General features: G+C 55.4%; 1 protein-coding gene across 1 annotated transcript in view; it reads right to left on the reverse strand.

Annotated features, from left to right (window-relative positions):
- Positions 1–533: 533 nt before the first annotated feature.
- Sdk2 (sidekick cell adhesion molecule 2) overlaps positions 534–26,265 on the reverse strand; it is a 277,422-nt gene continuing 251,690 nt past the window's right edge. The window contains exons 38-45 of the mRNA XM_012514498.2: positions 24,703–24,840; positions 22,835–22,996; positions 20,062–20,187; positions 16,867–17,031; positions 15,328–15,468; positions 14,931–15,069; positions 13,455–13,581; positions 534–2,977 (exon numbers count right to left, since the gene is read on the reverse strand). Coding sequence (XP_012369952.2) covers positions 2,624–2,977; positions 13,455–13,581; positions 14,931–15,069; positions 15,328–15,468; positions 16,867–17,031; positions 20,062–20,187; positions 22,835–22,996; positions 24,703–24,840 — 1,352 coding nt within the window. The 3' untranslated portion in view covers positions 534–2,623. The remainder of the gene's footprint in view (positions 2,978–13,454; positions 13,582–14,930; positions 15,070–15,327; positions 15,469–16,866; positions 17,032–20,061; positions 20,188–22,834; positions 22,997–24,702; positions 24,841–26,265) is intronic.

Consider the following 26,265-nt stretch of genomic DNA (forward strand, 5'->3'; position numbering starts at 1 on the left):
GTAGGGTCCCATCAGGGAGATATAGCTCGGGTCATCAGAATGACCAGTATGAGCCCCTTTGCTAACACACACACACACGCGTGTGTTCTATGCATATCTGTGTATGTGCATGAGCACAGGTATGCACAGGCACCACCACCACTTATGCGCACGTGGGTGTCAGCACAGGCGTAAACCAGTCCGTGGGGAGGGGCAGGGAGAGGTCGTAGGGCACCAGGTGATTCATTAAGGGCAAAGGAAAACCGGCCTTGCGTGCCACACGTGCACACATCCACACAATGGTTTTGTTCAGCCCTGCTGCCTCCCCCAAACCCTGTCACTGGGCAGGGTTAAAATAATTCCCTAATGCAACCCGGGACCTTCCTTAAATGGTTAAACACTCCACAGAGAAGGAAAAAAGATGAAGTTATTATCAAAAAGAAAAAGAAAAAAAAAAGATGAACAGGAAAAAAAGGAAGTGCAGCAGGGAGATTGCAAGGGAGGCTGCAGATGTGTTGCCATGGAGACGCCAGCTGCTGCGGGGGGTGGGGGTGGGGGAGTGGGAGTGGGGTGCCCACGGCAGGCAGGCGAGGCCAGGTCCGCAGAGATCCTGAGCACCTGGCTCTCCAGAGTGTGAAGCTGCGGCCCCTGGTCCTGCTTTAGGGAGCAGTCGGGGTGCGCATCCAGCAGCAGGGGCAACTCTTCCCATTCACATTTCCCAGGGGGCAGGTGCACTGCGGAGCCCACGCACCTGGGTGAGCTGGACCCTGCCCTGGGACTTCCCTTCCCGGCCACCATTAGCACAGTAACTAATTTGGGGCTCGCAGGTAGGGAACAGGCCTTCTCCTCCCTTGGTCTGTCCACCCTCTCCCCACCTGGGCCTTTCCTGACTTCTCATCCTTCTAAACAGGCCTGACATCCTCCAGGGCAAACTAGGGGCCGAATCAGACAGATCTCTGTCTGAATCAGACACAGGATTCCCTATGCTGAATCAGACAGATACCAGCTAAGAGAGGCAACCATCGTCCATCCCCAGCAGTGCATGGGCCTCGGGCCAGTTTCACAGGGCTGGCTGGAATCCCCAGGGGCCTCAGAAAGCCCAGAGAATCTGACCGAAAGGCTCCTCCCTAACCCTTGCATGGGAAGTCTCAAGCTGATGGGAAGATCAGGCCACCAGAAGCAGCTTTTAAAAGCACATTCCCTGGAGCAGACTGTGTACACATACAAGCTTCGCTTCTGCTGAGCTTTTCCTGTCCCCAGGTCCCATTCGACCCACCCCTCCTGCCTGGCTGACCACACATCTCAGAGGCTGCTGCTTGCTCTGGGCTACTACTGAACAGCCCCTCCTCACTCCCAGCTCTGGCCCAGCCCAGCCCAGCTCAGAAGATGCCACTGGGGGTTGGGGTGTCCTTTGACACAGTAAACCCGGTTCTGAGCAGATTGGGCATGCTGCGGCTGCTCTGGCTTTTGGACCGGGAACTAGAACACTTCCCTGGGCTCCTGTGCTGTGCTCCGGAGGCCCTGGGTGAAGCGGCAGAGGGACCGCAGCCCAGAAGTGACGTGCGGTCCGGTAGGTGGGAATTCTCCTGGAGAGGATTCCTAGGTCCATCATCTTGAAGTGGATCCTCACAGGCACGAGAGTGCTAGAAGGGGCCTATCCAGGGGAGAGGGGTGTGTGCCCGACGGTGACCCTTGCTGCCGAGCTCTTGAAGCGCAGCTGAATATCCTCCTCCTAGCAGCCTCATTTCCCTCCTTTAAATGTAGGGCACGGGGTAGAAAGTGGAAGAAAAAAGAATCAAAGCTCCATCCTTCCATTCCCGACTTCCTGCAAGGCATCAACCCTGGGCGTCCCCAGGGTGGAGCCAGGCAGCCAGCCTACGCATGCGCTACCCAGAACTCACCGCTCCTCTGTGCTCCAGAACGGAACTCACGCAAAGACCGGCAGGGCTCGGTTGCGTGGACTTGGGAGGAGTCTGCAGCCCTCCGGCCCCATTCCATGGAGTTGCAATGTTAAAAATATGCAGGGACAAGGAAGTTGCTAAGCAGCTTCTCACCCTGTACTGTTTTTCCCTTTTCTAAATAAACCAGTCGCTTGGAGAAGTTGAACAAGGGAGGTGAGCAGTGGATATGGTAGGGCAGGGAAAGGAGTTGGGCAAGGTGGCGGGACACACATGCCAGGAGAAAGGGCAAGAGAGATGGCACCCTTGGCCTCTGGGGACACCCCTTTTCCCAAGGGGTTGGCCAGTAGCCAGCCTGTGATGTAGCACACGTGGGGAGCTGCCAGTGGGCTAGAGGTCCAGAAAGCTCCACCCCTCGGCCACCCCTGCAGCTAGCACTCCAGACCTGTGCCTTCTCTTCCTCCTTCTCTCCAAGGCCCAACCCACTGAGTCCTCTGCCACCTCTGTGGAGCCCACAGTCTCAAAGCCCACCGACCCCTTGCTGACCACACCCATCCTCTCGTGGTACTTTTTTTCTTCCTCCTTCTTACTGCCAGCTTTACCGGCCCTGGAATCTTGGAAATATAAACTCAGGAGGTGAAAAGTTGACTTAGTTTCTTGGTGCTTTTGTTTTCTGGCAGGCAGTGAGGAAGTGGTGAAGGAGGAGTTTGGTGTTGTTTTCTTCATTCTTCTGTCCTCTTCTGACATCAAACAAATGATGAAAATCCTGCTATTGGAGCCCGGGAGCCAGGGGCCAGGCTGCTGGGGGGACGGTAGAGGGTGCTTTGCTGACTTGGAGGGTTCGGGGGGTTTTGGGGCGTTGGAGTCCGGCTGGCCTTGGGCCGAAAGAGGCTCCCGGGCTGGGCACTGTTGCTGTTGGCCACGCTGGAGTGGTCAGGCTCTCCAGGGTCACTCTCCGTGTAGCTGTAGGCCTGGGCCCTGGAGATGCCTTTCTGCTGGCGCCGCCAGGAGTTGTAGTACGTGGGGTCACTGATGTAGTGGTTGACAAAGGAGTGAGCCTTCTGGGGATTCGGGTCGACCTCATACTCGCTGTCACTTCCCTGTGAGGACAGAGGATGAGGTGGGGTGTGAGTGGCTTGGTGGGAACAGGCCAGTAAGGTCAGGACTGGGACACACAGAGCATGCTGGTTCCAAACTCTGTCCTGCCCCTTAAGAGTGGGAGATGTGGGCTGGTGAGATGGCTCAGTGGTCTAAAGCACCTACTTAGAACAAGCTTAGCAAAGCACAGGGACCGCGGTTCAATCCCCCAGCACCACATGCCAGCCAGCCCCGCCCCCTGGTGGGCTGAGCTGGCCACACACACACACACAAACACACACAAATAAAAGAGTGGGAGATGTGTCAGATCCCTCACTGCTGAGTGGGCAGAGTGCCCTTAACGGCCACTTCCTGCTTCCTTCAGAGCATAGCTGGGGTGGCAAGTGTTTCCCGCAGTGCTGGCTCAGAGCTGGGAGATTCAGCAGTCCTTATCTGTGATGATACATTCTAAGATCTGTGATGATACATTCTAAGATCCTAGTGGATGTCCAAAAGTCTATATGGGGCTGGGGAGACAGCTCAGTGGTCTAAGGGCCTGCCTGGCAAGTGTAGGGACCCGGGTTCAATCCTCTGAACTGCATGCTGAGCTGGCCCTGGAAACCCAGGCGTATCAGGCCAGGGGGGTGCATGCCTGTAATCCCAGTGCTGGGGAGGCTGAGACAAGAGCCTGAATTGCGCAGTGAGACCCTGTATTCAATAAAAAACAAAATCAAGAGGTCTATTATCTACTATCTTTCTCCTGTACACAGTAAGAGACAAAGAATAACAGCATAATAAAACAGTACAATTATAACAATATAGTGTAATGAAAGTTATATGACTGTCATCTGTGTTTATTTTTGGGATTTTCCATTGAATATTTTTAAAGAATGATTAACCACAGGTAACTGAAATCACAGAGAGCAAAACCTCAGATGGGGGTGGGGGTAATGGTGCCTGATGCGGATAGTAAGATCTTTCTTTCCAAGTGAGATGAAATTCACATAGTATAAAGCCATTTATTTTATTTATTTTGTTTTATTTATTTTTGGTACAGAGTCTCACTAGGCAGCCTGGATTGTAGTGATTCTCCTATTTTCAGCCTCCCAGTGCTGGGATTATAGGTGTGTGCCACCAGGCCTGGACTCAGTCACTGGCTTAGTGTGCCCAGGGGCAGGGCCCATGTGGCAAGTAGTGCCGGAGATCAAACCCCGGTCCCTGTGCTTGCCTAAGCAGGCACTTGGTCCCTTGAGCTATCTCGCCAGCCCAAGTCATTCATTTAAAATGTACAAATCAATAGCACCCAATATGGTCTCAATGTTGGGCAATTGTCTTTCTCTCTCTCTCTCTCTCTCTCTCTCTCTCTCTCTCTCTCTCTCTCTCTCTCTTCAGAACTGGGAATTGAACTCAGGCCCTTGCACTTATTCTACTGAGCCATCTCCCCAGACTGCGGTCGTCACTTCTATCTAGCTCAAAATGTTTTCATCACCTCAGATGGAAACCCTGAACCCACAAAGCATTCTCTCCTCACTACCCTTGTCCCTCTGGAACCACAGATAATTTTCTGTCTCCAGGGATTTACCTAGTTTGGAATGTTTCCTATGAATGGAATTACGTAATATGTGACCCGTGTCTGGCCTCTCTGACTCAACGCCATGTTTCGGAGGTTCTCCTTAGTCTTTCCCATTCAATTTGGGTCCAGCCTGACTCACCTGGCGACAGGGTACAAGGCTAGGGCCAGGAGAGTGCTCTGGAAGACCCAGTGAGTGGAGAACGTGGATGCCTACTTATGAATGATCCAAAAGAAAAGCAACACTCAACCATAAAATAGACATCAAAATACCAATAAAAGTTCTCAGCTTTCAAGTGACAACAACCTTGAAGCATTTCTTTTTCTTAGAAATGCAAAAAAGTAAATTATTCTTAAGATACTCTAGGGTCCTGGGCACGTGCTTCCTCTGCCACTAGGAAGAGCAGTATAGGACAAGAGCCAAGCCGGTTTAGCAAAGTAGAATCTGAATTATGGAACCAAAAATATCGCACCCTGCCCCCACCCCAGGCTCCAGGCGCTGTTTGGAGAACTGAAAAGCCAACAGATGGGAATGCTCTGGAAGAGCCTGCACGGAGGTTAGCGAACAGCACACCCTGTGAAATGCCCTTTGGAGGGCCTCACGCGGGCTTCTGGATCCCTGCCCTCTGTACCCCCGCCCACTGATGCCCCTGCCTGGGGCAGTCAGTCACTTAGATCAACCTAAGCAAGATGCACTTGGGTGCGAAGGTAAGCGAGGAAACTCAGTCCAACCCAAGTAAGTCTGGGATGGTGCGCTGCATCCCGCTTAGCAACTGGCAACATGGAGCTCTTGCCCCCACCCCAAGGGTTCAAGCCATGGAAAATGAAATGCACAATTTTTTTTTCCTCAGGGTCTCAAAGTCTTCTGCAGCTTCTAGACTCTCAAGAGACACAGCTACACCGTACAAGAACTGGAATAATGAGGATACAGCCAGCTCGCATTTACATAATTAGTCTCTGCACCTCCGACTCGTAGTTGCAGCTGCTGCTGTTCTGTGACTGCTGATTCTGAGTACTGATGCTGTGTGGACAGTTTTGCTACCTGAGAACAGATACTGCTTGGGCATGATGCTGCTTGAGTCCTGAGAACCCAAGCACAGAAAGGGTGGGGGGCGGGGAGATGGCTCAGTGGAATAAGCGCTTCCCTGGCAAGCGCAAGGGCCTGAGTTCAATCCCCAGTTTCCGCAAAAACAATAACAACAACAAAACTCAGTTCTGATTTCCCAAAGCCCATCAGTGCTCTGATTGCCCACACCTCTGTCTGGAGACCGTAAAGTGAGCTCCTTTCCCTTCCCCTGGAGCTTACACACTCCCCAGTCCATCTGCTCACTTATGTTCCCTACCCTCTCCCCCTTCTCCTTGTCCCTTCAGCCCCCACCCCAGCAGCCACCTCCCCTACAATGGCAAAGTCCACTGCCCAAGACAATGGAAAGCCCCTCAGCCCCGCGCCCCAAGGGGCAAGAAAGCATGATGCAGCCCCTTTCTTTGCCTGCCACCCAGCTGCCAGCCTAGGAGGACAAAAGGGACCCGCAGGTGGGAGGGCTCCATCTGCTGAGCTGGCACCTGTGATGGCTGGGGAGGAGGAGGAGATCGCGAGACAGGGGTGAGGGGCTGGAGGGTCTGAGAGCACCAGGGCTGAAAGAGGGCACCGCACAGTTCTCCTTACAGGTGGTCTCTCCACACCCCCCAGCTTGAATAGTGGCGAGGATCTTCTCTGGAGGGTCTGGGAGTTTGGCCGGACCCCAGGCCCCAGCCCTGCAGAGGAGCCCCTTCACTACAGGCTGTGAGCAGTTCTGTGGGGCTGACAGCTGATGTGTGACAGGCCATCCGCCCTGGCCTTTGCCAGTGAAGTGAGTTTGGCCTCATCCCTGGCTCCCGGAAACCTCGATGTGATGTAAAAGGGCAGGTCACAGTTTCTAGGGAAGAACTCCGGGAGGGCGGGCAGCTCTGTGGGCAGGAGCAGACCTGCAGGGAGAGACGGGGCAGGACGGATCCGGGGAGGGATGAGGCAGGATGGGAAGTGTGTTTGTGTGTGTGTGTGTGTGTGTGTGTGGGAGGGCTCCGCTTGCCGGAAGCAGGGAGAAAGTCCAACTCTGTGCCCAAACCCTCTGTAAGGAGAGGGGTGTGTGGTTTGGGGCAGAGTGGGGCCTCTCTGGTCCTCCTAGAGGCCTGGATCCCAAAGCCCATTCATCCAAGTCACCACAACCAGCAGCCACTGTCTGCTGCATGCTTGCTGGGTGCCAGGTGCTCTGCGGGGACTGGAAAGGCACAGAAGGGAGCGGGAGGGCAGGGCAGGGCAGGGCAGGGCAGGGCAGGGCAGGGCAGGGCAGGGCAGGGCTGGGCAGGGCTGGAGCTGCTGCTCTGCCCCTCCCCCAGCTCCGCAGGAGCGCCAAGGCGGGTGTCTGCATCAGGCCTGTGTCCCTGAACATCTGTTTCTTTTCAGGGTGGGGGTAGGGTGAGAAGAAAGCATGAGGGGGAACCAGGGGCTCCTATTGCAGCTTTCAACTCTCAGGGCTCTGGGTAATTGCACGCAGCTTCCCAGGAACAGGCCCAGAACAAAGGAGGCCTTTCAGGGGCGTCCTAGCCAGGCCATCAAGAGACTGCTTCAGTTCCTGGGCCTCTTAACAGCTCCTCAAAGCCACTCCATCGGCAATTACGGAGTGTGGGGGAAGGCAGTGCAGACTCCAGGCCTGGGGTGAGAGTGGGGAGGGGGCCCAGAGGAAGGCAGGAGGACACCAGAGCAAAGAGTGAAACAAAACAGAGGCACAAAGCCAAGCCCCCCTACTTTGTTCTCTCCCGCACCAGACTCAGCCCATGAGGAAGGGAAGCGGGGAGCAGAGCAAGGCTGGGGACGGGGTCAAGACCTGGGCCAGGCTTGGGCCCCTTACCCAGTTGAATTTCACAAAGTCTGGCAGAAAGGTGTGGCCCCAGATGGCAGAAAGGCCACCCTGGACGGGTCCTTTATTTTATTTTTTTTTCATTTACGTATTTGGCACAGGGTCTCACTACACAGCTCGGACTCATAGTGATCCCCCTGCTTTCAGCCTCCCCAGTGCTGGGATTACAGGCGTGCACCACCATGCCTGGATTCGGTCACAGGCTCAGCAAGCCCCAGGGCTGGGGCTGATGCATGCCAGATCGGGGATGGAACCCTGGTCCCTGCGCTTGCCAAAGCAGGCATTTAGTCCACTGAGCTATTTCACCGGCCCTTGGGCAGGTCTTGCAGAGATCCGAAGGAGCCCCCTCTCTCATCTGTGGAGCTAAGGACTTGAACCAGGGACTCTGCCCAGGTGCCCTCTTGGGTATCCTAACCTTGGCCTCACCTTCTGCAGGGGCTGTAGTCTCTTGGGGATTAGTGCTGCAGGGCTGAGGTGGTGCGTCTCTTGTGCATCTTTGAAGAATTTCACTGAATGTCCTTAGGAGGAACAAATTTGTCCCTGCTCTGGGTCCCTGTCCTAGAAACCACCCAGGAGTGCTCCTTGTAAAGCGTCAGCCCAGACACAAGGCCACCTGTGCTACCTTTGACTTCATACCACCCTGTCGCTGTTGCTGTCAGGGATGCGTGGGGTCAGGGGCCTCAAGGAAGGTCCCTGGGGTGAGTGAAAGCCTTTCTCCTATCACCCACCTTGTGCCGGGCAACTGGGCAACACCAGGCTGTGGTAGACTCTGCCCTCTGAGTCTGGATCTACACTGAGCCCCAGCTGCCTGCCTTTCTGTGCTCTGTGACCAAGGGCACCCTGCTTGACTTCTCTGAGCCTCAGCTTCCCTGGTTGTAACATGTGACCCATCTCACTCTCAAGGCAGTAAGACCGTGTTAAACCGCAGCTCTGCCTCCCCCACCTCCCCAACCTCTGTCTGCCCTGCAGTGTGTGCCTCCTTTAGCTCAGCCTGGGCCTGCCAAAGCCCATGCGGCTCAGGCCAAGAGGAAGAGGGGACCAGGGCCTTGGCTGTGACCTAACCTGATGGCAAGCGGCAACTCAAACACAAGACCAGAGACAGCCCCCCAAGGCGCTGCAGGCAGGACCTCCATCCTGACATGAGCGCCTGCTTCTTTTTGCACCTGGCCTGGCCCTGCTCACAGCAAACACACCGGCCTCTTCCAGGCAGCTCCCTGCGTGCTTTGGGGTGGAGTGGCCTTCCCCCAAGATGCCTCACTGAATCTCCCCTGCCCTAAAGCTCAGGACACAGAAAGACCTCTGTGTACCACTCTTCTCCTGAGGCCAATCACCAAAGCAGTGACCGTGGTTCCACATTTTCACAAGACAGGAAACGTGCTGTATTCATACACTCAGTCCTCCTTAATAGGTCATAACTTGGTGAGATGGAGATTGTGTTTTACCATCTACCAAAGCCACCGCTCACAAATAGCACCTTTAGTGGTGCAACCAAGTATTTGTGGAGTAAGTGTAACCAAAGAACAAATGAATGAATGAATGAATGAATGAATGGAGTAAATGAATGAATGAGTAAATGAATGAATGAGTGAATGAATGAATGAGTGAATGAATCCCATGGAGGGCAAAGCCAGCACTTTGCCTCCCAGGGTCTAACTCTGCATAGTGCACAGCTGGTATGTAGGGCAGATGTGACAGGAGGTAGGACTTGGGAGGCTCCCGACTCTCTCTCAGGGTCGCTGAGGACTCACCCAATCCTTGGAGCCTGTCCTGCTTCCTAGTCAGCGCTCCACACACTCAAGCATGTAAGTCCTTTCTTACTCTTTCCTATAGGCTTAATTCTATCATAATGAGCTCGTCCATGGCACTGCCAATATCCAGGCATCAAGACTGGGGGTGTATGCCGCGGGCTTGGCACGCCCCTTCATTGACATTTGTGTGTGCTAAGTACGTGTGTATTTTTTTTTTTCCCCTACCAAACTTGGGCTGTTATTTTGAAAATGGAGCTGGAATGCAGCCACGCTGCATTTTTAGAAGTTTCATCTCTTAGGCCACAGGCGCTTAAATCTCTTCTTCGGTGGGTGTGCTTCAGTTCTACGCAAGCCCCCTTCTCCTGCAGCCCTTAAGGCACAGGCCTGGACTCCCCCACTGTGCCCTTGGGGAGGATGAGCCCCCTCTCCCTCTAGCCCTTCATTCATAGCCCTATTGTGGCTTCTCCAGGTCTGTGTGTGTGTGTGTGTGTAAGTCAAACTGACCTTCTGTTTATTACCATATCACAGGAAAACGGCTGGGAAGATTTCCACCAGTTTTGGAGAGTAAGATTTGGGTGGCTGAGTTAGAATATAAACCAGGCAGCTGGTGCAAAACTCATCTTCCGAGGAGCTGGGGGTTGGGTGCATGCATGCGCTGGGGGTGGGGGGTATGGTGTTCAAAAAGATAGGCACTGAATCCACAGAGCAGCTGAAACTGCAGGCAGAATGGCAGTTAACCCTTAGGGACACACAAGACATCTAGGGACACCAGCAGCCGCCACCAGCCGAATGACAGCCACAGTGGCAGATGTGCCACACTCCTGACAGAGAGGCCTTGTAACTGAACGAGCAGGGGCAGGCCTGCTTATTTGTACTTGAGTCTAGGTGTTGGAAGGTGCTCGGCACTGTTTCCAGCCTGTCCTCTCCACCTCACGGGTGCTCCTGGGGGCCAGGACCATGTCTCCACCACCTCTAGGTCCTGAGAGTGAGCTCAAAAGGTGTATGTTGAGGCTGGGAGTGGCTCAGGGTAGAGCGTTTGCTTAGCGTGTGCAAGGTTACTGGTTCTGTCCATAGCACCCCCACCCCCAAAAAGCAAAAGAAGAAAAGAAAAAAGGAAATGCATTTTGAGCAGTCAGCACCCCATCGCCCCATGCGTCTGCTGGCAGTGTGTCCCTTAGGAAGACATGGACTGGGCTGGAGAGATGGCTCAGTGGTCTAAAGCACCTACTTAGAACAAGCTTAGCAAAGCATCAGGGACCGCGGTTCGATCCCCCAGCACCACATGCCAGCCAGCCCCGCCCCCTGGTGGGCTGAGCTGGCCACACACACACCACACACACACACACACACACACACACTCTCTCTCTCTCTCTCTCTCTCTCTCTCTAATAAATAAATAAATAAATTTTTTTTTTTTTAAAAAAAAGGAAGACATGGACTCCAGCTCTCTCTGGCCATCCAAGGCCGAAGGATAGAGAAAAGCAGGTTGGTCAAGTCAAGGTCCCGTCTTCCCTTCACATCCCATAGCTGCAGAATCATGAAGCTGTCTTCCTGGGGTCCCCTGGAAACCCTAAGGGGCTCAGCATGGTGTCTATTTACCAACAGGAAAGCAGGAAATTTAACTTTTTTTTTTTTTTTTTTTGTAGTACTGGGCATCACACCCAGGGTCTTTGCACCGGGCTACATCCCCAACCCTTCGGATCTAGAGACAAGGTTTCGCTAAGTAACTAAGTCGCCCATGCTGGGCTTGAACTTCTGATCCTCCTGCCTCATCTTCCTGGTGTGCTGGGCGTGGGCTATCAGAAACGGCTCAATGTAACCTTTCAACGATGGGTACTGAGCATAGCAGGAGACAGGGTGACCCATGTCTTCTTATGCTGTTGTCCTTGGTTCTTCCAACTGCTTCTACCCCTGAGCCAACAGTGCTGCACAAACAGCACCTGGCCCCTGCACCAGCTGCGGTGGCCCTCATGCTGGGCATATCGTTCTTAAGAACAGTGCAGGGAGAACAGACCCAAATCATTCCCCGTCTCTTCCACATGCAGTGGTGAGGTATTCCTGCCAGCTCCACCTCATAAGTCATAGTTTTGTTGAGACAAGTGGCATGACCCTTAGTTCCAGCATTTGGGAGACTGAAGCAAGAGGATCACGTGAGCCCAGGCGTTGAAGGCCAGCCGAGAAACACAACAAGACCTTGTCTCCAAGCAACGGTAACCACAGGATTGTTTCTCTATCCTGCAAAACCTGTGCTTGGTCTGGAGTCTTTTTTGGCCAGTCAACTTCATGGCCTTTCTTTCTTTTACTATGTACAGAGTACCCAGGGCCCAGGCACTGCTGGAGATGCTACAGAGCCTCCAATGGTGTCCAACAGGCAACAAAACCCCGAGCACAACCATCACTCACTCCTGCCTCCTTGGAACTCAGCTTTCAGAGCAAGTAAGCTCAATCCAACCCTACTGAGCCCCCACTCCAATCCTGGACTGTCCCCTGCTCTGTGGGAAGATCTCTTGAGCCTGGCCTGGGACAAGTGATCTTAACAATGTGGGCATTCTGCTCTGACAATGGTCTTCAGGATCTTGGAGCCTCTTCTCTCCAGGGTAGTGCTCCTGGGGAGTGACTAGTGCCAGGTTGCTATGGAAACACTGTGCCAGTGATGGGCTTGCTTTGCTCACACGCTGAGTGGGAAGATTCTAGATTCCAGGCCCTGTCTGCCCACCCTGGGGTAGCTTCTGAGTCAGAAGGTCTTGAACACAAGGACTGTTCTCCTGGCAACTTCGGTAGCTAAGGGTGGGAGGCTGCCTGGCCTATAGCCTCCTGTTACTGGGCTACTCTGCATCTGGGGAGTTTGGGCCAGATTCATGCAGTCATGGTGACACAAAGCTCTTGAGATAGCTGGGCAAGATCTTCTGCATTCACAAAGCCTGCTCCCTAAAGGTCAGTGCCCAGCCAGCGAGGGTAGACTAATGACATGTCCTATGGAAAGTCAAGGGCCACCAAATAGAGCCACACAGGAAGTCCCTCCCACTGGCTGCCTCCGAGATCCCAAGCTGCAGCTGCATGGGCAGACAGGTCCCTTCATCCTCTTCAAATCTACACTGAGTGTCTAGAATCTAGATGCTGGTTACATCTTTGGGGCCTTCGTGGGAAGGACCCAAGCCTCTGCTGATTACCCAGATAACACCCCAATATCCATGGTATGTGGTTGCTTAAAGTTAAATACTTGAAAAAAGGCACTATAACCTGAGTTGCATGAGCTCAGAGGAGCTTTGTCCCCCATGGAGTTCCTGAGTACATCCGGCTGAGCTGAGGGCTCTGTCCTTGCAGCTGGGACTGTGGAGGTGGTTGGGGCCTCCTAAGCTCTGCAGGGTCCCTCAGTAACCCCACAGCTGAACAAAATAGCAGCTAGTGAGTGAGAGGCCCTGCTTGATGGGCTTCAACTGCACCCAGGCTTCCTGGCACCTCTTGTTTTTTCCTTCTTCCAGGACAGGGCAGAAAGGTTCAGGCATGGGAGGCAGTGGCCTTTCATGGCCCCTTCTTCGGGAACCATGAAGCTTGGCACAGGCTGAGCAGATAGGGGTGGGAGTCTGCAGTGTCACATGACTGGAATGCACTCAGTCTGGCCCCTAGGGCCCAAGAAAGTGCCACTGCCTGACTTGCTCAATGACAGCTCTACAGCACCTTCTTCCAGAGGCGCTGTCTTTTCTTCATAGAAAAGCTAGTCTGTATGGAATGACTGCCATGCACCTGCTCCTGGGCTGAGCTCCTCTGTGCCTGACCTCAGGGAATTCTCCCCACAGACCTGGAACACAGCAAAGTTAGTGCCCAAACTCAGGTTCTAACTTCTCAGGTATAACACCTTGCTGAGTCTACACGGCCCCTGGCCCTGTGCATGGAGCTCCTCTGGCCTGAGTAGCTGAGCCGAGCAGTTTTCCAGGCCTTCAGCATAGCCGAGGCTACTGAGAAACCAGACAGTGGGCGACTCTGGCAGGTTTACAGGGTCATGCTTTTGGGGACTTCATGATCCAGACCTCTTTATCCCTGCAGGCAAAGTCTGAGAACTTGGAGAGAGGCAGCTGGCCTATAAATGGCTTCTGCTTAGTGTCTTGGGTTTCCTTAGTCTCTAGAGAGGGAAGGAAAGAAGGAAGGGAAGGAGGACAGCAGGCAGCAAAGAAGAGAGGCTGTATGCTGGGTCACTTGTGGGCCTGGTTGCCAGAGTGCCCCCTGTCTACTCTGGAGTGGCCGCTCCCTGGCCCCCTCCCGGGCCCCTGGCCCTCTTGCCCCTCACCTGAGAGTCTGAGATTTCCGAGGGCTTCTCAGTCAGACTGCTGCTCTCGGCTGGGATGAGGTCATTATACTTGGTGACATCCTCATCAGAGTAGTGGAGGCTTCCCGGGCTGGGCCGTGGAGGAGACCTGCAGGGAGCGGGGCACTGGGGCTGAGAGATGGCCTCACACGGGGCAGCTTCCTGCGGCCAGGGGGAGGACAGGGAGGCACGAGGAAGGCAGGGCACACAGCCCTCCGCTCTGGGGTCCTCCTCATTCTCGTGCCACGTCCCTTAGGCCTCGGGCTGGGGGAAGAGGGTCTCAGTGGTCAGTGGAAGGCCTTTGAAGCCTGGGGTAGTGAATCAGATTTATTTCTGGGTATCATGGGGGTTAGCGGACAAGAGGCCTCAATGTGTATGCACCATGGGCTGGAAAAGAGGGGTGGGTCAGTGGAAGATGAGGCCGTGGGTGAAGTGTGCCCTTGTTCCATACGGCGGGGCCCTGGAGCCAGCCTGGCGGGGCTGCTGTGGCCATGCTGGGCCCAGCTGGACCTGCCACCTCAGTCTCAAACAGCTCTTTCTCTGGCAGGCTGGGCTTGGCTAGGGATGAGAGCCTGCAAGGCCCTCCTCCACCCCTCCCCGTGAGCACTCGCAGGGTTTCCACCCTCGAGTCAGAGACAGAGAGAGCTTTGTGAGCTCCCGGGGAGAGAGGCTGGCTCCTCTCCGGGCTGCCTCCAACGGACCTGGAATGTCAACAGGGCTGAGGATGGAGACCAAGCCCTGCTGGCTGTGGCCCCTAACCTCTCCTGAGCTCCCAGGAGCGTGAAGCTGTCACGTACCATCCATGGAGAGGCAGAGGGGCCCCAGCACCACCCTACCTCTGTGGCCACAAGGAGGGGGGCCTTGGAGGGACTGGGGTTGGAAAGAAGTCAGGAGAAACAGAGGCTGGGCGAGCAGCGCCAGCCTCAACTCTCTTTGCTGGTGCTTTCAGAGGCTGCAGGGTGGTGGGAGGAGAGTAGAGAAGGCTTTCTCACTGTGGTGGGGGGAGGGCACAAACAATGGCGGAGGAGCTCCTACGACCTTTCCCTGAGGTGTGGGTGCCCAGCGTGCTAGGCCCTCTCACCTCTGGGGCACATGACCATCTGCAGACCTCAACTGAGGCAGCTGGTGCCAAATAATCCCAGGTTGGCTTACAAAATTTCCAAGTCATTTATATTCTGCTGCCGTGGGCAGAGATCCTACCTCCTTGTGAATTTCCTGGCATGCTTCAGGCTGCGGTCAGGCAGCAGGGCCGGCCCTTGACAGTACTGCTTGGGCTCTGCCATGTCTTTGCCAATTGTCCCCAGTCTTGGAGCTCAGATGCTGCTCCAAGGACAAGGAAAGCCAAGAGGGCCTTGCCCACTCTGTGGCCCTCCCCAGGGTCCTCCAAACTGGCACTGCTGGACCCTGGGGCCTGGTCCCTGGGGCCCTATCCTCTGGCCCCATGCAGAAGGCACCTACCTGGTGTACAGGCCATTCTTTCGGCAGAAGGAGTTCTTGACGGACAGTCTCCGGTTGTTGAGCTCCAGAGCTGGGAAGCTGCTTTCGTCCAAGCTCATCATTTCCCCGTGACCTAGGCCTCCAGCCTTGGCACTGCTCCCTGCAGGGGGAAAACTGATACCCTTTAGCCCTCCGGCCTCCTCGGTCGAACCCCATTCTGTCCCATAGCTGGGCTGCCCCCACTCCTTTTGTTAGAGTCGAGACTGAAAGAAGAGGCCGATGTCAGGTGTAGGAACCTGATGCTGCCTTGCTGGGCAGCTGCATCGCCAAGAAAGCGACCTGCCCACCCTCTGCCCTGGCCAGAGGGAGAAGCGTCAGAGTCAAGTCCAGCCAGAGGGCTGGCTGCCAGCGCACTCACCGGAGTCTGTCTTCTTGGCATACTTCTTGCTCTGGCCCCGGATGATGAGCACAAAGACCAGAAGCAGGATGAAGATGAGACCCACGAGGGCAATGACCACCAGGAACCACCACTCCTCATAGAAGGGGCTGGCTTTCTGGGCTGAACACGGATGCAGGCATCAGGACCAGGGTGCACAGGCCCTCCGGCCTCCACCCTCCTGCTTTGGCCCGACCTACGGCTCATGCAATTATGGTAGGCAGAACCTGTGCCCCCTCTACGGATGTGCAACCTGTAGCGGGGCTCGGAGGATGGTTGCACCTCACGTTCCAGCTCTGATCTATTGGCTGCCTGGAGCCCTCTCCTTGTTTTTTTTTTTTTTTTTTTTTTTTTTTTTTTTTTTTTTGTTTGGTTTTTTTTGTTTTTTGGTTGGTTTTATTGGAAACAGGGTCTCACTATGGAATCTGGGCTAACCCCCAGCTTACAGGGATCCTTCCGCCTCGGCCTCCCAAGTGCTGGGATTATTCATGGAGACAAAATGCTAGGGTTGATTTGTGATGTCTGCGAGGGTCAGACATCACAAATGGAGAGCAGCAGCCTGCCAGCTACCTCCTTTCCCCTGGCCTGGAGGAAAAGGCTTTGATAAGCAGCTCCAAATCTGTGTGGCAAGAGGTGTATAGGAAGAGGGGCTCCATGAGGGTTTGGGAAAGCTTGTCCCAAGACTCAGTTTGCACTGATTTTTTTTTTTTCTCCCTTGGCAGAAAGCAGGGGGGAATTGGAAGCCGGCCCAGGTGGTCTCAGAAGGTCTCTGCCAGGGAGGGATGTCCTTCTTACAAAGCCTCCCATCTGTGTACCCTAGTACTAACCATGTTGCTGCCAAGGAGGGGCTGGCTTTTGGGTTTTAGTCTTAGACTATTTCTGGGCCGAGGAGCAGGTGTGTGGGGTGGAGAGAGGAACAGGGTCCTGCTGCTCATCTGCTAGCAGACATTCTGAGTTGTAGTTCTGGCTTGCAGGGCAGGAGCTTAGCATTTCAGGTAGCCAGTGATTAGATTTGGGTCATGGAGGTAAACACTGGAGTCCTTTGTGAACCTAAGACATGTTGGCCAGCAAGAGTGGGGGGAGGGGGAAGGAGAGAGAGGGGCCGGGAGCTGGTCCACCCGAGCACCGAGCAGTCAGGTCTAAGGGGCCAGCCTCAGCCCCACAGAATGCTGATCCTGTTTGTTCCAGGGCTCGGATGAGTTGACACCTCTGAACCAGCTGCATAGGAGCTCACGGCAACGCTCCTTGTGGGTTCACTGTTCTGCATCTACCCAGGTTGTTAGGGTGCTGAGAAGGAAACCCAAAAGCTCCAAGGCCCCCAGCTTCCCCTGGACTTAGGAGCTGATGTGGGTCCTGGCACAGAGAGCCTTGCTTTGTGAAATTAAGAGGACAGTCCATCCTGGGGGCCGCCCCACCGTTCCTGTGGCCTGGTGACTCTCTTCTCCTACCCCACCCCCCTCCAGCATTTGTCACCAGGCTCTTCCATGGGGCTCCCCTGTTTCTCACCCCACAAGCCAGTACCTGGCACAGACTGAGAGGGGCTGCTGGGGGTGCCAAAGCCGTAGTCATTGACTGCGATGACCCGGAAGTCATAGCTTACGCCTGGCTTCAGGATGTCCATGCTGAAGGTGTAGGAGCTCACTTCCTTAGGGATATCTTTGATGAGGATGTCCCAGAGTCCCTCATCTGCAAGAGCACAGAGAAAAGGCAGCTGTGAGGTGAAGCGGGAGCCTCAAGTCCCTCTTCAATCCCATCCCACCCAAGGCTATCCATCTCCCCAGAGGGCACAGCCTGTCTGGCCTGCCTGGCCTGCTGTGTAGCACTTAGGCTGACCTCACAGAGCCTCCCTCCCATGGCCTACACTTGAAGGGGTCACGCAGTAGCCAGTGAATCCCTCCAGGCCAGGGCTCCAAAGGCCCCTGCCTTCTACCAGCATCCACCACGCAGCAACTCTGGCTTCACCCTCCGGGACCCATTCTTCCCATCGGCTCCCGAGCTCCTTCCAAAGAGAGCCGCTTGCCAGAGCTTGGGTCCCCGGCTCCATCACGCGCTTCTCCAGGCTGATGGGTTTTACTGTTCTTCCTCATCAAGCATTTCTGCAGCTCCAACTCCTAAGTCCAAATGCATCCAGAGGTGCCACCACTATCTATTGTCGCTTCTGAATTTTACACCCAGAGGGTGGCAGGACCTGCAGATGGCTGCCTGTCCCCATCAAGAGAGGTCCTGTCAATTTAGGGAAGGTTGAGGCGCCTGTCTGGGTCCAGAGCTGTTCCCTCGGAAGACCCTGGGGTCATGAGCCTTGGCTTTATTTGGGTCTTAATGTTCTTTTTTTTTTTTTTTTTGGCGGAACCGGGGATTAAACTCAGGCCTTTGTGCTTGCCAGGCAAGCACTTATTTTACTGAGCCATCTCTCCGGCCCTCTTAATGTTCTTTCAAGCATCAGCTTCATACACATCTTCTGTTTAATTTACGGTCACTCTTCTTGTTGTCTGTCGTGCTAGGCTACAAAATCCCTCAAGGGATTGAGTCGTTTGTTTCTGCACAAATCAGCACCGAGCACAAGCACGTGCTAAGTGTTTCCTGAATGAATGAAGGAATGAATGAATGAATGAAGACCTTTCCACCATCTTTTCCACAGGACAACTTGTCCAACTTCAGTGCTTCAGGCCTTGAAATAAAAGGACTGGGTGGCAAGCCCCATCCTCCTGGGGCTTTGCCTGCTCTTTCTTACCTTGGACTGATGATGACCACACAGCAGGAGACACCAGTTCCTTTGTCATGCATCCCAGGTCTCTCTGCTTCATTTTCCTTGTGTCATAGCAATGGCCAGGGGGGAGGAACTGTGGTCGTCATTTTACAGATGAGAAAGTCAAGATGCAGACAGGGGGGCTTAACTCATCCTTCCACGGCCATGCGGACATCAAGGGCCGAGCTGGTATTTCTGCCGCTGAACTTCCCCTGGGCAGCCAGGACTGCAATGTGCGCGACCAGAAGCGAACTGGGAGCTGCTGACAGGCTTGGTTCATGCAGGACCGGCTGATGGCTTCCAGAAGCCTTAAGCGTCCTGCCCGCTGTTTGTCCCCCCTTGAGCCACCACACATAGAGATGAACTGAGAGCCGGGGCAACGAGGCCAGGCCAGAAGCCACTGAAACGTCCTGCCGTGGCCCTGGCCTCAGGCCCTGGGAGCTGGCTGATACGCAGGGTCCGCTCTAGGGGCCTGTAAATCCTCAGCATGAGTCCCTCGCAAGTCTGCTGTGCCTGGTTGCTCTCTGGCTTGTGGGGATTGGGTGTGTTCAGCTTATTCTAGGCAGCAGGAGGCATAAACAACACAGGAGCAGCGGTGAACAGGGCCACTGTGTCCTAGAGATGGAAGTTTGCAAGCATGGAGGTGGTGGAGGAAAGGTAACCCCTCTCCTAGAGCGGGAGCCTGAGGACTCAATCCCTGGCTCTCCCCACTCCTCACCAGCTCAGGCCCTGCTGGGTTGGGGTGACTGAGGTGCCCCCCAGCTCTCTGCACAGCTTAGCACAGGCCCAGCTTCCAGTGTTGCCCTGTTTCTCCTTTCCATGCTAAGTCCCAGATTCCACCTGTGTGGACCGAGTCATGGCCTCCAAACTTGGAACACCAGAGGCTCGTGCTGAGCCTCCCAGGGAACCCTGGAAAATCAACAGGCTCCAGGCCAGGGCCAACATTCCACAGCCTGCCCGCAAGCTGGCCAACTTGGGTGGAAGAAAGGTGCAGGCTCTGGTGGGCAGATGCATTCAGGGGTCTGCTGGCCAACTCGGCAGCCGGCTCTGGAGGGCCAAGGAGGGACCATCTGGAGTGGGGACAGAGCCAGCGCCACAGGCAATCCGCTAGATCTGAGCTGCTATTCGCAAATGCAATTATGTGGAGGTGACTAAGGCAATCGTGGCTGTTCCCAGAAGCTTCTAGAATTATTAACTCTTTGCTATTGGTATGATTAGCACCCGGGTACCTCACGATATGAACAGTTTGCCACAGGGATGTTCCAATATGCCCCGTTAGGAGAATTGGCTACTGATATGCCTGACTACTTCTCATTACGATTATTATTTGTTATTGGGGTCACAGGGACCAAGTCTTGTCTTTCTTTTCTCAACTTCAATCACCTAATCTCAGACCCACTGAATACAAAGAAGCCTGCAGCCCTAGGCTGGTGCGGACTCTGGTATCTCTGATTAAATGGGAAACCTAGCAACGGGGGGAGCTGGGGCTCCTTCGAGTAAGTAAGTGGAGCCCAGGAAGCAGGTGTCAGGATGCCTGAAACAAGATCGGAGCGCAGCCCCCTCCAGCGACTTATCAATCGCTCGTCTCCTGATGGCTTTAGAAGTTCTTGTGATTCGATTTCAGGCTTGACAGGAGCGGTTGGTACCATTACAAGAATGGTGAGCGCTGTGATGGCAGAGCCGGAGCTGCAGGCGGCAGCGGGGTCGCACAGAGGACACGGGCGTTTAATCAGCTCAAGCCACAGCTCTCCTGTCTGGCTTCTCCAAGGCTCCTCCAGCCAAGCTGGAGCTGAGTCCTTGCGTGTTCCTGCAGCCTCCTGGTTGTTCTGTCAGCGAGGGTGCCGCTCAGAGGACGCGCCCCCCAATTTCCCACTCCCCAACAGGGCTGCCTCCAGTTCCCCCCTTGGCAGAAAAGAGTCCCTTCTCATGAGGCCTGCGTGCAGGCACTCAGGAAGCAGGTAGGGTCGCACCTGAAGGCCGGGCCTCTATGACGTAGCGGGTGATGGGCCCCTTGCCAGGGTCTCCGCTGGACCAGTGGATAGCAATAGCAGAGCTGTACCGCACGATGATCGGCTCTCCCGGTGGTCCCGGGGCACCTGTGAACACCACACACGGTGGGCAAGCGGACGCAGGAACCCAATGATCACCCAACCTTGCAACTGGTGTTCGAGAAGAGTGTCTGGGTGGTCAAAGCAACACAGGCCAAAGAGCTTCCAGGACTCCCCCCAACCCCACTGGCGGGGACAGCACTGGGACTTGAGAAGCCTGAAAGGTCGCCAGCACCTCCTCTGGTAGGTGATGCTGACCCGCAGTGATGACCACCCTATCTCCTGCCAGAAGTCTCCCTGCCCCAACTACACTTGCTGTTAGGTTAGGGGAGGAGAGAGGAGGCTCCAGGAAGCCGTGGTGGGGAGAGGAAGAAAGAGGGGCCAGGCAGAGGGAGGGGGCCAGCCCAGAAGGAAGAGCCAGGGGAGGGGAAGGTCTGGCTGCTCCTACTCTCCTGTATCCAGCTAGCAGCCTGGGATATTGGCCAGCTTCTGAGGACAGCAGGGAGCCAGGTATCTGTCTACAGAGGGCCCAGGGCCCCTTCTCTGTAGAATGCCCTGGTGCCTGTCCTCTGGGCTTCTGCTCTCCCTGAGCCCCACCCTGTGTGCTATCGCCCACTGCACCTGGAGCTCAGGGTCCCCAGAGTCTGGCACGCAGTAGGTGCTTCCTATGTGCTCGTGGGACTAGGAACACAGACTAGAAAGAGAGCGGGCAAGAAAGATCATCACTGAACTGAAGCTCTGCTGGGCCCCTGGACAGCTGGTCAGCTGGGACAGGAGGGCAGGGACACAGCACACAGCTGGGCAGCCCACCGCTGGGGCCCTACGTCTGTGACCCTGCAGTTCTTCCTTTCCTTCCTTCCTCCCCTAGGAAGCATTCCGTTTACAGCTCAAGGGAGGGGGCTATGGTCTGAAAGACTGGTTGAGGGCCTGTGTTTTTTCTTTCTATATTTAGTGCAGGATCTACAGGGTCTCATTACCTACATAGGACTCACAGTGATTCTCCTGTTTTTCAGCTTCCCAAGTGCTGGGATTGCAGGTGCATGCCACTATGCCCAGTCTCAATCTCCATCTCAGCATACCCTGTGGGTGGGGCTGGCACAGCACGCCAGGGATTGAACACCAGGAGGGTCTTTTTTTTTTTTTTTTTTTTTTCCTTTGGGCGGAACCGGGGATTGAACTCAGGCCTTTGCGCTTGCCAGGGAAGCGCTTATTCCATGGAGCCATCTCCCCAGCCCCCAGGAGGGTCTGAGTTCTTGCTCTGCACAGAAAAGTACTCAGGGCCGAGGGAGGGGCTCACCATGGACCTGTCTGGAGGGGCAGGGATGCTCAGTTTGGTGCATTCTCCTCCCTGCAGGGCCCTCCTTGTCCATAGGTCAGGGTGAGGCTGGTTCTTTCTGAGCACCCTCTGCCCCTCCTTTGGCCTCCTGCCTTTCCTCAGATGGGTTACTTTAAGACTTAAATTGGAAGGGTGTCCTCCAGGCCACCTTCTCCTGTCCCCAATCCCCGCTTCAGCTAGCCGGCTCTTTCTACTTTTGTTTCCCAGGAAGTCTCAGGTGAGAGGCAGAGGGGTGGGGCTGGCCAGGTGAAGGGCAGAGCTAGCAAGCCAGCGAGCAACTCCTGGCAGGCAGGCTGTCTTCATGCCCCGGGACTCCGTTCTCAGGGCAGCTGGGATCACAGGGGTTTCTTTGTAGAACCAGAGGAGGAAGAGAAAGTGGCCAGTGGGAAAGTGAGGAGTGGCCAGCTGCCAGCCAACCCAGGCAAGCCCCCAACCCTGCCAGAGTCCAGGCCAGCCCCGCCTCCTGGGGACAAGAGTAGCCTTTGTCCACTCTGGGCTGGTGGGGTAGGTGGGGAACTTTTGGGATGGCCTTCGTGCTTGGGATGGGTCAACCTGTACCTGTACTTGGGGGCTAATCCCTGACCACCACACGTGCCTGGCCAAGGCAGGTGGAGGTAGGGAGGTGGGATGCATCAGGAGGGCTTCAAGAGTGGGGTGGGCCATTCATAGAGACTTTAGGAAACACAAAATGACATTCTGCCGGGGCAGGGCCTGAGCAAAGGGCAGGAGTGGGGCCCAGCAGTGATGAGCTGCCAGGAGCTGCCTGGCCCTGTCCTTCACTTTGGCCAGCCCCACCCCTCTGCCTGCTCCATCTAAAAGCTCCATGAGAGAGTGCCTGAACACACTGGGGGTCCTCGGGATTGGAGCAGACTGCTCGGCTCACCCACCCCAGGGAACCAGGGTGTCTGAGGATCCACCCGGGAACTGAGGGTGACTCTCAGGCATCACTCTCTGCGAACCCAAACTTCAAGGGTGGTGCAGGAGCGTGGCCAGGTAGGGACAGGGTTCTACCAGGCTGCAGGTGATAGAGGCCAGCAGCTTTGTGGGAAGGACAAGAAAGGAGCGAGCTCAGGCTGGGACAGAGCACGCGTGTAGCATGTGCAAGGCCCTGGCGTCCATCTGGGCCAAGCTGTGCACACAGCGTCTGAGTGGTAAGAGAAGGGCTTAGCCTTGTGACCTGAGGACCTCACAGACTAATCCACACCGGGAACAGGGCAAGGGTGCTGGGGTGGGGAACCAGCAAACTCCAGGGTGTCTGCTCTGTCTCCAGAACTACGCAGCTCTTGACCCCCAGGGACCCTCCTCATAGGGGGGCTGACGGAGTTGGTGCAGAGGGGCCACAGTCCATGGCTCACCTACCTTCTCCGGGCCCTGTGGTGACATTGGCTTCGATCTCTGGTCCGTAGGTGAAGGTCTTGGCTTTGATGCGGAACCTATAGGTCATGCCCTCGGCCAGGTCCTTCACCTTGAGCCACAGGGGGCTATTCCCCTTCACGTCCACTGTGACAATCTTGCTGACCCCTAGGGAGAAGCGCAGTGGGCAGGGCCTGCGGTGGCTGGAGGAATCAGGGGTACTGAGGCCACTGGAGGCTACAGTGAGGGGCAGTAGCCCAGCCCCAGCCAAGGCACTTCGCCTAGCCAGCAAAGAAGGCCATGTTCCCCGTGCTGTTTTGTGCCTCTGCAAGCTGTTTACGGGGAAAAGCACTGTCACTGAGCAAGTTTGAGAAAGGCTGTCCTGCTTCCTGAAGGCCCACAGGGCCCTTAAGCTCCTGGAGGGAGAAACACTCACCATCCCATTGTGCATACACTGAACCCACGTCCCTTTCTCCCCTGCCGTGTTCTCTCTTGTCATGCCTTGCAAAACTCCAATTCTAGGCAAAGCTTCCAGGAAGCACTTCCATAAAGCTGCCCCAGGTCTGGGGCTGGATGGGACCCCAGAGACCAGAACAGCTCCTACTTCCGCTCCACCCCAGCTCAGACTCTGGGCTCTTGTTTTCTCTCTGCCAGTGAGGGCTGAGCTCCCCTGAGCCCCCCGTTACCTGTGCCACCTGGGTTTTCAGGGTAGAACTAAAGACGCCTCTGTATCCCGGATCATGGCAGCTTGAGGGCAGGCAGCTGTGGCTTTCAGGGGGTGGCAGAGCGTATGCTCTGTGCCTCATAAACTGTCACTGGCCATCAGCCTCCCCAAGGGCTGGGACCACGCTTCACTCCTGTACTCAGGCTCCACACTGGCCCTGGCCCCGGGTCTGTCCCTGAGCCTGGCTTTAGTTTGTTCTCCTACTCAGCTGGGTATTGGGAGTGTCTCAGATGGGGCATTGTGGTTCAAACACAGACAGAGCCGCTGGAAGCTGCTAGGCACCCAACCCACTAGTGAATGAATGAATGGAAGAATGAGGATGGGCTACTTGGAGCCGGGGAATTAATGACTGTCTAGGACCAGAGGTCAGGGCCCTTGGGATCTAGTCCTTGACACTGCTGGAAACCCTCATCTGCAGGAGCCTCCTTTTTCCCCAGGGAAAGGGGAACGACTGGCCTGTACCCGGGGCAGACGCCATGCTGGTAAGGTGTGCGTTATCCATGCTTATTAGTCGGGCTATTGCCCAGAGGATGGCAGTCCGTAAAAGCATGTGCAAGCCCCGCTGCACTGAGGACCTGGGAGGCGACATGCTCACGTCTCTCAAGGTAGAGGTCACTGTCCTTATCCAGGACTCCTGAACCCTTTCTTCAAAGTCTCTGTCCTGGCCCCATTCCTGGCCCTGCACCTGACCGGATGGGATCCCTTCCTGGGGCCCAGCTCCCTGGGTGTCCTAACACACAGCTCCACTTTGTAGGACAGGCCGCTGGCACCCAAATGGCTGCAGGAAAAAACAGGGCCATTGTTCCTGCCACTGACCCAGAACTTCTGGCTGTGGTGAGGTCCCTGCGCTCTGCTCCTTGCTCTTGTTGGCCTCCACCGTTGGGAAGGGTGAGAGAAAGAGAGTGACCACAGAAGTAGCCCCTTCCTGCCACCAGGGTACCCTACTAAGCCAGCCATGTGACAACATCTTGGAAGTAGAGCCAGGCAGTAAGAAGTCCAGCCCCTTCCTGCCTCTAAGTCCCCTGTTCTTTTAAAATGACCATTAGTGACCAACTGGCAGGGACTTGTGGGCCCTGTGTTCATCCTGAGCTGGCTCATATCACCCATGGCTGGGCACCCTTCAGGGGATCGGTGGGATAGGGCCACTCACCATCCACTGGGGTGCAGGGCTCGTATACCAGCCGGTAGCCCTCCAGGATGCCATTGGGGAACCGAGGGGCTTCCCAGGACACGTTCACAGAGGTTGTGGTCAGCTCGCTGAACTTGACTGAGCTGGGAGCGCTGGGGGCTGTGGGCGACAGCAGAAGGATTTTGTTTTCTCCTTCTGTGAAGCTTCAAAGCCTTGGATTTGGCTCCAAGAAATTAACAGGGGCATTTGGGTCTGGGCCTGGGAAGAATGAGAGGCCAGGGCTTAGCCCAGAAGGCCGGAGGAGTCATTGGAGGCCCTCAGAGCCCTGGCCCACCTCCCTTGACGTCTTTAGCACTCAAGTCTCCAGTATCAGAGGCCTTGGAACTGGAACCAGGAGAAAAGGAAACTTTATTTTTCTCTAAAGCGGGAGAGTTTGGACTTTAGTCTGCTAAGCAGCTTGGAACCCTGGCTACCAGCACAGGACAAGCTGGGCTGCCCCCAGTGTCACCGTGGGACACGGCCCTTCCCTGGCTTGTGTCTGCTTCCCTGGTAGAGAGGGTGGGGGTCTCTGGCCCCCAGATGCTGGCGCTGCCCTGGAGGTCACCATGGCATGCTGTCAGAAGAGCCAGAGCCAAAGGCAGTCTGGTCCAAGCCTCCGGAAGAAAAGTTTTCATGCACTGCAAGCCCCAGGGGCAGTGGAGGACAGAGGGGGAGGGCAGGAAGCAGCCCCCTCTTCAGCCCCTGAGCTGGCCAGGCCATGGCTGGGCTATTATTGTCTTGCACAGCCTCCCCACTGAGCCGGAGCTAATCTGGACCCATTTCCGGCCCCCTAGGGAAGGCAGCCCCCTAGGGAAGGCAGCATCAGTGAGCGTCTTTGAAGGAGGGAGGTGAGCTCAGGGTCCCCTTCTTCCCTCCCTGGGCCAGAGAGATGCAGGACAGAATGCTTTGTTCTGTGGCCACCACAGCAGAAGCTTCTGGGCTCCCAAGGGCTCCCATCTGCCTGATGACACACACAAATGTGGTCGGGACCAAGGACAGACTCACGTTCAGACAGACAGGCTCTGCTCAGCCTCAGCCAGACCCCGGGGAGCCAGGGGAGGGACAGGTTTCCCTGGAGCCAGGGTTTGTCCCCAGAGAGAAACACAATTACAAACCTGCTCTGGAACAGGTCTTTATACATGTGACCCACTTGGGGAAGGAGCTTGTAGGAAAAGGCCTTGGGGAGGCCAGGGCAGAGGCTGTCCTCTGCACCCACAGGCGCTGGCCCCAGGGTGCCCGCAGGTGCCAACACCCCACCAGGCTCAAGCACCCTCTGTAAAAGTTATAGTTGTTCTTGCTGTCCTTCAAATCGCATCTAGGTTACCGCAGTGACAATGGGGTGTAAATAGTTGTCACACAGCATTGTTTAGGAAACAGGACAAGAAAACAGCCTGTGCATGTTGAACATAGCTGTCATTTTTCTGGAATATTTTGGAGCCACAGTTGGTTAAATCTGCTGATGTGGAATCCAGATACAGCAGGCCAACTTACTCACATGGGGAGGGAGAGCAAGAGTGAGAGAAAGCGAGAGAGCGAGAGCGAGAG

The sequence above is a fragment of the Octodon degus genome, unplaced genomic scaffold, assembly GCF_000260255.1.
Source record: "Octodon degus isolate 3935 unplaced genomic scaffold, OctDeg1.0 scaffold00033, whole genome shotgun sequence".
In the NCBI taxonomy this organism is placed as follows: Eukaryota; Metazoa; Chordata; class Mammalia; order Rodentia; family Octodontidae; genus Octodon; species Octodon degus.